A 12,055-nucleotide genomic window follows, 5' to 3' on the forward strand; every position below is an offset into this window, starting at 1 on the left:
AAGATCACAGTCAACCAAATATGTTCTCACGTAAGTACAATGAAAAAGAGAGAGCTTGAAAAAATGGAACCTTGATTAACATACCTAATGTTAATGCCAAGATGAAATTTCACAAGCTAACAGCATTTGGAGAATTGCAAGCAAAATATGAATACAGTTACTATAACATAGATAATTAATTTTAGAATGATTAGGAATTTAAGTCCTACTCCTAAAATCGAGATGTTAATATTATTACTATTTAATCAAAGGGAAGATCGCATATACTATATGGCGAGTCGAACACAATAAACCCGATGTATGGGCATTTAAATTCCCGCGTGCATTCGATTATTTATTTAATTGCTAGCAAATAAAAAAGTCCGGAATTGGGGAACATCTATGAATCGCGGTCATGCTGTATAATGTATATCATGCTATTTTTTCCAACTGAATTTTTTTCATGAGACATCATACGGAAATTGCAGCGGTACGACAGGAAAAAATTGACAGTTATTAACTCAAGGATAGGAAACAGAAGACTACACTGTAGACAACACGTGGGAAAGAGAGTAAAAGAAAGAACGAGACCATTTAAAGAGGTCGGCAACCCTGGGCATGTGTGCCTTAAACGGTCAAGGTAGATACGACAAAAATTATCACAAATTTACCAGTGTGTGCGCATATTTCGCTCGCAGAGTAAAAATGGATTTTTTTAAGCGCAATCAACTGACATACGACTGATACAATTTAACAAGCGCTAGAATGAATTGAACTTAATAAGGCACGGATCCAGTCACACAGAGTTTACGGCATTACCTCAAAAACGGTGGGTGGCAAGTGAATTCTACGGCTTTCGATGGTTGAGAAGAAATATATTAACTTATCCTGATGTCTTAACTTTCATAACCAGCAACATATAATAACTCGACATTTTCATTTGAACGTAAATTCGTCTTTTTTTTAAGCGAATGATTGCAATGCTTCAAGTAATGATGATGTGCGTACGAACGAAAGAAAAAAAACTGACCATGGAGAACGGTAATAATACTCACCTTTTAAATGTCACTAAACTTCTTTAAGGGTATCACAATAACAAGTTCTAATGTTCGTGTCTAGAAAACAAATATAGTACATAATATATTCTTGATCTCGAAAAATAACAAAACAGACATTTTCTTCTAACACGTACTTTACGTCACGAGCAATTGAATCGCTATTGTATTCTTTGAATGAATACACCATACATATGTATAGTAATAAAGTAATCACAGTGATATCAAAATTAAAAAGATCATAATAACTAACCGAATGAGGAAAACGATCCGTATGATAATCATAGAAAACAATCATCAATTTCAACAAGCTAATTGTTAATATAATTATAGAACGCTATTCTTGGGATGTATTATCAAATTTTGATATTATTTTCTCAAAAGGACATATATTTAACACTTCTTTTGACCAATTTTGAAAGCAATAATTATTTCTCAAACCTGTTCCACAAAGTGAGCGACCATACCTCGTCGTTCATAAAGGTACTTTTTTAAATTTCCGGGAACGTTCCCGGAAATATTTCCGAAAACTTAATCCAAGGAAATGATGAATCAACACCAGCGAGCAAAACCCGTCCAGACAAGGAATCTCACCCTCCCTAGATGCAAATTTCTTAAAAGGAATTAGGAGGGTTGGGGAAAAACAATACACGTGACAACATCAGTAAGGAATTTCTTGGATTCTCAAGATGGTTATGAACCTCATTCCTTAATTATCAGAAAGGAAAATTTCAGCAAAAATAATACCGTGGCTATGCTAAATGATATGAGACTGACACCGTTACATATATTAAAAAATACTTCAAATAACAAAAATCAATAACATGTCATAAAATATTACCAATGGCGCAGTTATCCTTAAATAATAAAACATAAAACAAAAAATCCATGAAGTATTATAATTCGGGCAAAAATATAATATTCCAAATGTATCATTTATTACTAAGATCGAAAATAGGACTTTAAATGATTTTACATGTTTTTTTTAAATTCCGGAGTTTATAAACGTTAATTTTGAAATGTGTAATAAGTATATTTTAACTCACCTAAAAACGCTAACAATACTTTCCAAAAAAAAATAAGTTCAAAGAGTTGTAATGGTTCCAGCTCTATTTCCAGCCTTGCATTCTTAAGCATCAATTCTCGCTAATAGCAGCATCCCTAGGGTAAATTGAACTTGTTCAGTGAGCAAATGAGGAGAAAAAACTCGTAATGGGATTTAAATCATTCGCGAAAAAAACACCACAGACCCTCAGGTGGAATATTCGATAATTGCTTTAATTCAGAGGCTTACTGCTCGGAGTAAAACTTTCTTGCGAACATAAATGCCACGTAAACGAAGCGAATAAATGACCAACAAGTAATAATGGAAACATTTTTTCAAAAGCCGTGCTTCACCGAGCACTACAGGGGTCAAAAACAGCGTTCGTAACGACGGAGAAGATTAAAGCCTGGCGGAGATGAACAACCGTTTTATACAGGTGCTACTTTTTTTCCTTCGTGGAACCAAGAACGCAAGGTGTCCGCGCGTTTGGGACAGGGCGAAAGCATAACGGTGGAGTTGAATTGAGAAAAGGCGCGCCAGGCTTCGAGTCATTTCCTTATACATTCGAGAACTACGATTCTCATTAGAAGCGTCTCCCCTTCGTGACGCCCACCACGCGGCAAGGATGCGGCGAGATGTTGATATAAATATGTGTGTCCCTTAAAGCTAACAACTTAAAAATGAGACTTTTTGTAATACCGAATAAGGCCATTAGATTTTCGTGCGATTAGAAAAATTAAAACTTCACTTACTAAACGAAGCATCTCCATTTGTTTCCAAATCATCAAACCAATCGAATAGACGGCATTCGATCTCGCTCCATTCGGCATAAATTATTAATAATTTATTCTGAAAACTACCATTAGGTTTAAGCAGAATAAAGCTCATGCGAACTTTGTTCCGAAAGTACCCCGGCTGAAATTTAATTTGCGTCAATGATCGTTACCTATTTACAGCTGCGGGAGAAATAGGTCCCGAAGTTGCCACATCACTTTCATTATAAACTCAAATATAATGCAGGCCGTGCTAGTCGGGCGGATTTGGCTGGCTGCTCATCCAAAATTCGCGGGTTATAGTGCCGCCTCGGGTGCGAAAGGTGTGTCAGTTGTGGAGGTCTGGCCCCTGGGAAACCTGCTGACAAGCAAAGAGCTTATCGAAATATTAGGAGCATAGGGGCCACCACAGACGTTATATGGGCGGCGGCTTCATATTTCTTCGACTATAAAATTTACTGCCAATGAATAATAGTAGCCTATACTGGCAACATTTTCCAAGTAATTACAGAATGACACATCAATACGAGCTAATGAAGTATCCTGTGGGCTCCACTTTGAGAATTTTAACCCAACTTTCACCGAGTCGAGTGTTATCTTTCGAGGACCTTTGAGGTGTAATAATTTTAGAATCAAGGTTCTTTTGATTCCCCTGAGCATAATTCAGAAGAGCTTCAACAAAGAGAAGGTACATAAAAAACTTCCAAACACATTACGTTTTTCGATCATAATTTCGAGCTTTCTCTAGAATTATAAAATGCTGTCCAATCATACATCTGCTTAAAGAAATTTCATTCTGCTTATGGAATATCGTACCCAATTGCATCTGCTACTGTCATCTTTCAAATCCACACCATATCGGTCATAAACCTTGGTTCACATGCGCTATCACGCACGATTGTGGGACGACACATCTGATGGTGGAGAAATCTGTAACGGCTGAGAAGCAAAACCAATTCCTATGTAGATACATGATAAACTTCAAAAGAAGAAGATACTCGAACATAATCAGTTTTCCTCATAAACGGAATATTTATGATAATTTTCCTTCCTAAAATTACTCATATGGATTCAAACTAGAGACAGAATCGCATGAAAGAATGAATTCCAACGTAGAATATCGTATATTTGCCATAAAAATAAACATAAAACAGCTGATAAACACAACTTTATACTTGTATAATCAGGAACTGATTGAAGAGATACAAAACCCGAAATATAATACAATATTGAATCCGGAAGGCTACATCATAATTTGTATCAAGTTCTCCACTAAAAATATCTTGTTTACCTGCGAGGACCTCTTAAGGCAATGTCCTACTCTTATTCAACAATACTTGGTAGAGAATTGATTGAAAAATGGAAATGTGGAAAGGCCAGAAATCAACTGATATAGATCCAAAAGGGAGATGAGGGAGAAATGAGAGACGGGAGGATAGCAGAGGGCAACATACTAGGGGCTGAGGATTGGTAGGAGCCGGCGCGGGCGCAAGGTAGGTACTGGAGTAATTGGTAAGGGAGTGAATTTGAGTCCTGATGAAATAGGCGTGGGAGGATTGCTCATGATGGTTGTGTAATGGGAGCCGTGGGCGAGTCTCGTCGAGGCTAGGGGGGACGGCGAGGAAGGTTGAGGGGGGAAGGATGCAGGATGGCACCGAAGGTTGGACTGAAAAAGTGAGGAGAGGAAGATGCGGAGGAGGAAGTGGCGAACGAGAGGGGAAGAAACTACCGTCGCAGTGAGACAGTGAGACACAGGATGGGGTTGGGAAATAAAGGAAATGCTACGGGATTGGGGAGGGAAGTCGGGAGGCGTCGACGTTGGAAATGACGGGGCGCACGGGGACGAGGAGGTTTGACGTACGAGCTCAGCCGACGGAGCGGCCTGCGCATTATTTAGATCCGCGTCAGGAGTCGAAAGTCATACGCGTCCGTCTCGTTTAAGGGGCAATCTCTTGTCATCTTCACGGCCGGGTGAGCAGTGAGGGGGGAAAGACGTCCTGGGGTCGCACCGCCGCCGCGTACGTACTTCAGTCGCTTCAAGGTGCCACGGGTCGCCTTTGATGATCAAACCACGACTTCACCTTTCAGGCGGCAGTAACGCATTTGATGTTTTTTTATTTAATCTAATCGGAATCGAAGTTAGGTGCACAACTTTTGAAATAGAGATACTTAATTTCTTTCACGATATAAGGCATTTAAACCAGAGTAAATCTTTTTCGTAGCCGCAAACGGACAAATCGCAAGGACTGGATCTTGAATGAGGGCAAGGGAATGCCTTACTTCGTTCTGCAGATCTCTCTATTTTGCCACAATTATGTCCACGGAAATCTGGAATTAGCACTTCATTCAACCCGTCACGATAAATAAACGAGTAACTTAGAGCCAGAAAACTTCGAAAATCAATAATTTAATTAACATTAGATTATCACAATATCTTCCATTGAAACTAATATACATAAACTATAGCTACCATGTAAATGAGGAACTGTGTCAAAAACGTACTAAAAAGTACTTTTAACATAAAAAAATTAATTGTACTCAACATGCACTTACTCAGCTCCTGACCAAATTATAATTCCTTCACTCTTTCCAAGAACGCCCATTTTTTCTTGTCCGTTTCCATGCTTATTCAAGAATCTTAATAAGCCCCGCGCCGGGGCATTTATCTCATTCTTCGACAACTTACCACTAAACAGCATGATTGCTAAAATACGATATGGTTTTTCGTACGAGCATATATCATTATTGCTACTGGTTACTTCATCATTTCATTTTTTATTTCTAGGCTGAGGACAAGCATTGACCTATTCTTATATGAAATACACTATGTACTTGTTGAAAACATCAACGGACTGTCTTCAATTGCAGCCAAACATGAGAAATCACAAATGAGATTCCTAAGTAAGCTGCGGATTCTGGGTTTATTGCAACAGACAAGACCCCAAGGAGCAATCTAGCCGTTACACGAGTTGCAGTAATAACTCTCACATAGCTCAAATTTGTCTATAATTTAATAGTGCAGCGTGGTCGAAGCTGTCGGAATAACGTTGTATGACATTTTTCCGACGTCTAGTATCTGAATATTCATGTGAGTCTCACATAAGGGCAACAAAGAGATTCGTGGGTTGCAAATGATGACAACTTCATCCCACTGGAAATTCTTGATTCTCCGTATTGAAGGACTTGCAAACAATATATTTACCCAATATTGTCTAGTTCCGTCATTAAAATGGTTAATGCACCGTATACACCAAGGCAAATGAATTGAATCAACCGTTATTTCTGTATATTTTTATCCAAATCTTCGAAAGGATGTAGTAAGATTCTTGGATCTAACCGTAAAATTTACCATTTACCATCTTACGGAAATATTTTTGGGCAAGAGTCTAACAATCCGACAGATAGCAGAGGAACAGGTTATTACGTGCATAGATGGCACATCGCAAGCATAAAGCTGCAAAATCACCAAATCACTCGTGCATTACATATTTCTGGACATATTTACATGGGTAGTTTAATAAGCCCTTAAGTAAAAATAGAAAAACAATTTTGGGTAGATTATACTTCAATATAACCTCCTTTTAGCTCGATACACTTATCCCAGCTTGTTTCGGCAACTTTTTTAAGCAGACCAAAAAGTAGGATTTTGGAACGTCGTCAAAATTGACATCTGTGATGACGATGACGTCCTCATTCGACGCGATTCGTTCTCCGCCGATGCATTTTTCAAGTTGGGAAACAAAAAAAAAGTCACTGGGGGCCAAATCTGGTGAATGTGGTGAATGCTGTAATAATTTGAACCATAATTCTATAACTTTCGCCACCGACAAAGCGCAGGTGCGAATACGTGCATTGTCTTGATGGAAGAATCTTTGTCTACGCCAAATGTTTTTTCTTGATTTTTTCGTTCAACATTTGCAGTAACTACGCATAATATTCTCCATTTATATTTAGTCCTTTTTGAAAGTAATAGATGCACATAATTCCGCGGGCATCCCAAAAACCCGTGGCCATCATCTTGTTGGCCTCGTCACCGTCTTCGCCTCCTTCGGAGCCGGATCGCCTTCAGAAATTCACGGTTTCAACTGTTTCTTTGTCTCTGAAGTGCATCAGCGTATCAATGTTTCGTCTAGTTATACAAGAGTAATCAAGAGAGTAACCTCCGTTTTCGTGTAGCGTGAGAACTGGTGAAGAGAGCCGAATGGTCGCTGTATTAACGCACACAGTAGGTCAGTACGCCTCGAACTGCAGTGGTTGGAAGGTTAGTTGTTTGTATACAATAGCAAGACAATGAGAACAATGTAACTGAAGTTCCCGCCGAATTTGAAGTTAGTTCCGTGATAGGGCTTTTACTGATAAAAAACTTCAAAACTGCTGAAATTCATCGGAAAATTATTGCTCTGTACGGGCCATATGTGATGAGTGACAAGAGTTGTGCGTCAATGTTGTCATTCGGTTAAGAGTCAATCCAAAACTCCATGATGGCTTGTGGTGAACAATGAACTGCACCTGAAAATTGATGAAAAAGTTCGTGAAAATCGTTTTGCGACTACTAAAATCTTTAGAAGGTTTTCCATAGATTACTATCCCTCTGTTGCATGGAAACACGACTGAAAAGTTAGGCTAGTACGTATCTTGTATAACGGGGGTTACTTTCTGGATAGACCATTTGGCGGTAATTTCAATTGCGTCGTTCATTTTGGCTCGCTATTGTAAACAAATGACAAGCGGCGCGGCCTTCCAACCACTGCTGCTCGAGGCTTACTGAACTATTGTTTGCATCAATACAACGACCATTCGGATCCCACCACTAATTCTCACGCTGCACGAAAACGGAGGTCACTTTCTCGACAGCTCTCGTATATCGACACAGAAGCTCGCCAGGATTACGACGGAAAAGCGCCAAACCAATCTCGGATTTGATCGTAGAAATGTGCGTAGTCTCCTGCATTCATCAACAAATACCGGCTGACTAATGTTAATAATAAGCTAGGTGTAGATAGATCGCAGATATCCTTCGTCAAGTTTAGTTGAAAGAGGAATACTAAAGAAACTTTCATGAAACCGATTTCTTATGATCACTGCGGCCTTATATAATTACAAGGTTTATATCCCAGACAGACCCGGGAATGCAACGAAAATTTCAAAAATGGGTTAGGAGAAATGCTGCAAAGTTGAAAAGAAGTGATAGTAATTTGATGGCAAATTTGAAAAGAAGTACCACTCCCTCCTTAATTTTGGAATCTTTCACATTACTCAATAGTGCAACTTTCAGACTCATAGTCCATTTGAAAATGTTTCACAATGAAGACGTATAATGACGGCTGTGTGGCCTGTACATAGCACACAATGATAGGGATTGGAGTCAGAAAAACAAAAGTAGTGTAAATATTTAAAATATATTACTGTAAAACTTTTATCAAGATTCAGAAATACCCCTATTTCAAATTCGTAGCACAAGGGAGATGGCCTATAACGAAAAGTAACGGAGTCAGAAACAACCGACTGATTATCACACATAAATCTCTTTAACCAGTTCAATAACCAGAAATAGACATAGAGGAAGTTCTGCTGAAAAATTACCGTGATGTTGTGAAAGACGGAAGAACGGGATATGATTCGCCCCACTGGAATTGAAAAAAAACTACGAATAATTTCGGGAGCATCTATCTTATCATTCTTCAATATATCTCAGATCTGTATAAGCTTTGATATGAAATTCCCGTGGATTGACTCCCTGGAACAATGGAGACTAAATTAGCCCCATGCTACTAACATTCTTGGAGGATTCTAATTTTCCAGTCAAGTTCGTCAGGAGCTCTCCCTCCATGCCGAATTTCTCATTCGCAGTTCACCGGAAAGGATATATGTGGACTGATGACAGTCGTGAAATATCATATCATACTCGCACAATGGTTGGTACTTTGTCAAGACATTTGGTAAGGCGTGCAAGTACAACCTGTGCCTTGGGCACATGACCATGGTCATGGTCATATAGGCAGAGATAAATATTCTTAAAGCTTTTTATTTCAAGACTTCAACTCCTACGCTTCAAAGTTATAATAACGAAATACTATCGACACAAAATATAGTTACTGCCCACTCCCCAAATTCAACCTCCATTCCCTAGAAAATTATTTCTCTTACCATTAATTTACACATTTAACTTCATGCATATATTTTGGTTCTGTGTACAGTCTTTCGATAGTTATAACCACTAAACATACATGTTTACTACAAATACGCAAGTTTCATCAATGCGGTAGAAATATCCTAAATATTTATTGATTATTCTACCATTAACTACAACATTTTTTCTTGTATGGCATTGTTTAATTTCATATTTATCATTTCCTCTCCAGGAAATTATTATAAGTATAGATAAAAGTATTTTATTAACAAATGGTTTAGATAATTAGAATAGTCACGTTAAGCTATCATCCAAACAAGAAATGTGACGAGGCTAGCATATCCTTAACTCCTTATCCCATTAATGAAGAAAAAATGCTCAATCCACGATGTTAAACATTAAGAAAATCTTTCTAGTCACAGCGTCTGGCCTACAAATTTTTCCCCACAAAATAATTCTCTACCACAATGATACGAGACCGTAATTGCGAAAGTAAAGCGATATCCCAGAATATCCTTACCTTGGACTTACGCTTGCTACACGCGGCGATCGTTTTGCCCACGTATATAAGTATAGTCTTCACTGGAAACGCCATCAATGTCTTGTCCGAGTACAATGTTAACACTCAATTGATAGGTAAAAATTTGAGCCTAACTTCGCATTTTCACTCTGTTCAATTACTTGATTCACGAAGTAAATTGCGTACTCATAGAAAATGAACTGAAATACGTAGCTTTGGGATAAAGTTTTGCGAACACTTGTCCGAAATACATTCCTAAAAGATTTCATTTCATTTTCTCTTGTCAACAAAATGCCCATCGTATAACACCAAATGATATACCTGATGAAAACCAGAATGATAAAACAAGCTGATATTTTATTATTTTATGACATTCCAGTATTCTATGATACTGGAAATGACAAGTGCACCGATTTTCTTTGAATTCTTTTGTAGAAACGTAGAGAGACAATAACATTTTAAGTTTACAATTTACAATCAAAACGTTTTTACAGAAAAATAATATTAACTTTGTTTATTTAAGCTAACATTACGTTAACTTCCGGTTTCGACTGAGAATAGTACGTCAAATTACAAATTGACAACTCTCCCTAGAGGGATTCCACTAAAACTGGCCCACCAGAAGCTAAGTGCTATCACCAAATTACCGAACGATCATCGCTTCAAGCCATGCTACTGCGGTACCATGAAGTGCGTACAACTCCTCTTATATCCACCCCCGTCAATATGTCTTAACAAACGAAACACGCAGTTTATTACCGCCCCCGATTCATTACAACTCTCGATGACCCAGAGAACAGAAGTGAATACGTCAACCAACTTTCTCAATTAACCATGCACCCCTTACCTAATCCCTTCAATATCTTACCAGTAACTCAAACCGATGTGCTCAAGGCTTTATGAAAAGTTAAAGCTAACGCTCAACGCTAATAATTCTCATAAAATACCAATTTCTTTCATACTCTTTCTCTCTTTCATACTCATGGTTCACATAGCTTTGCCTTTCATTACGCATATCTTTCTTTAATTGGTTCATCTTGCAAAACAAATTTCCCTGAAAATAGAAACTTGCCTTAGTCCGTCCAATGGCTAAGAAAAATCCTTCTACTGATATGAAAGAATACAGACCGATTAGTCTTTTGCTTACTATCTTCAAAGCTCGTTTTCAAGCCCATTTCATAAAGAATAACAATATAATCAATACTTTGCTAATCGGCTTACGTAAATCTCACAGCACCATTCAAAATCACAGACGACATTAGATGTCCAATCGACAAAAGACTACTGTCCTGGGCCTACTTGACTAAAGTGGAACTCCATCACATGAATTTCTCTTCTCCTGCCGTATCTTGGCTCAAGTCTTACCTCAGCGAACGTTACCAAAAAGTTATCTCCAATGCCTCTTCTTCTGTGTGGATCGAAGTGTCTCGCGGCGTACCTCTAGGATCCACGCTTGGACCCCTACTTTTCTCCCTTTATATTAACGACCTAACCTCCCAAATCAATCACTGTAAACATCATCTATATGCTGACGATGTACAAATTTATCTTCATTCTGACACCATAAACCTCACTGACGCCATTGAAACTACAGAATGCGTTCCAAAAGTAATTCGATAATTTTTTAAAAGTAATTTATTGAACAGGTTGGCACACACTTAAATTCTTCATAGTACTGTCCTTGGGCCTCAACGCATTTTTTCCAGCGACTCTGCTATGACTGGTGCGCAACCTGGAAGGCATCTTCGGGGGCCTCTCGCAAGGTCTTCGTCACGGCAGATTGGATCTCTTATATGGACGAAAAACAGGTTCCTTTCAGAGCTGCCTTAATCCGAGGGAACGAAAAGAAGTCTGCTGGTGCGACGTTAGGACTATAGGGGGGTGGCGCAGCGTTGGCACCTGCTGTTTGGTCAACAACTCGCCGACTCGTAGCGCGTTGTGGCAAGGCGTGTCGTCGTGATGGAGTTGCCAGGTAGCGGAGATGTCTTTTCTCGTCCTGATGACCCTTTTTCGGAGTCTTTCCAGTACATCCACGTAGTAGGCAGCTTAATTACGCCATCAAACTGAACTAACATATTTCCGACACCAGTGTTTATCATTCCATTAACTTCAATGAAAAGAAAGAATTTTGTAAATTTATTTTCCTCTCCATAAATATACATGCGAAAACTCCAAAGAGTATGTTTATTGGGAAAATACAGTATACGTACTACGTAGCTGATAAAAAACGTCAAAGGCAGCAATGCCTATTATTGATACTTAAAAATTACTTTAGAATTAGTGGGAATGTTTCTTTTAAATGCTCATGCTACCTAGTTCTTTCCTTAAGAGCCACCGATAATAAACCCAGCGAGAAAAACCGTAAGGTTTGACGATTCAATAATCTGGGATTAACTAGTGCGTAATTTTTATTACAAGAAAAATTTGCGAACTTTCTCTTCCATTCCAATCCCTGGCCGATAAAACTATTGAATACACTATACTCCATTAGTTTCTCCTTCGTTGTCCTTGGCATCCCTGAACTAGGAATTCACGGCTATATTAAAAAAGCAC

General features: G+C 38.5%; 1 protein-coding gene across 2 annotated transcripts in view; it reads right to left on the bottom strand.

The window, feature by feature from the left end:
- Positions 1-12,055, bottom strand: part of S6KL (S6 Kinase Like) — a 148,131-nt gene that overhangs the window by 20,261 nt on the left and 115,815 nt on the right. Inside the window, exon 8 of one of the 2 annotated variants that reach the window (XM_071590954.1) lies at positions 3,169-3,210. The exons of the other annotated variant lie outside the window; for it this stretch is intronic. Coding sequence (XP_071447055.1) covers positions 3,181-3,210 — 30 coding nt within the window. The 3' untranslated portion in view covers positions 3,169-3,180. Of the gene's footprint in view, positions 1-3,168; positions 3,211-12,055 lie in introns of those variants that run through there. 2 annotated transcript variants of the gene reach the window in all.

This window comes from Hetaerina americana, unplaced genomic scaffold, assembly GCF_022747635.1.
Source record: "Hetaerina americana unplaced genomic scaffold, ioHetAmer1.1.p SCAF_4, whole genome shotgun sequence".
NCBI classification, from domain to species: Eukaryota; Metazoa; Arthropoda; class Insecta; order Odonata; family Calopterygidae; genus Hetaerina; species Hetaerina americana.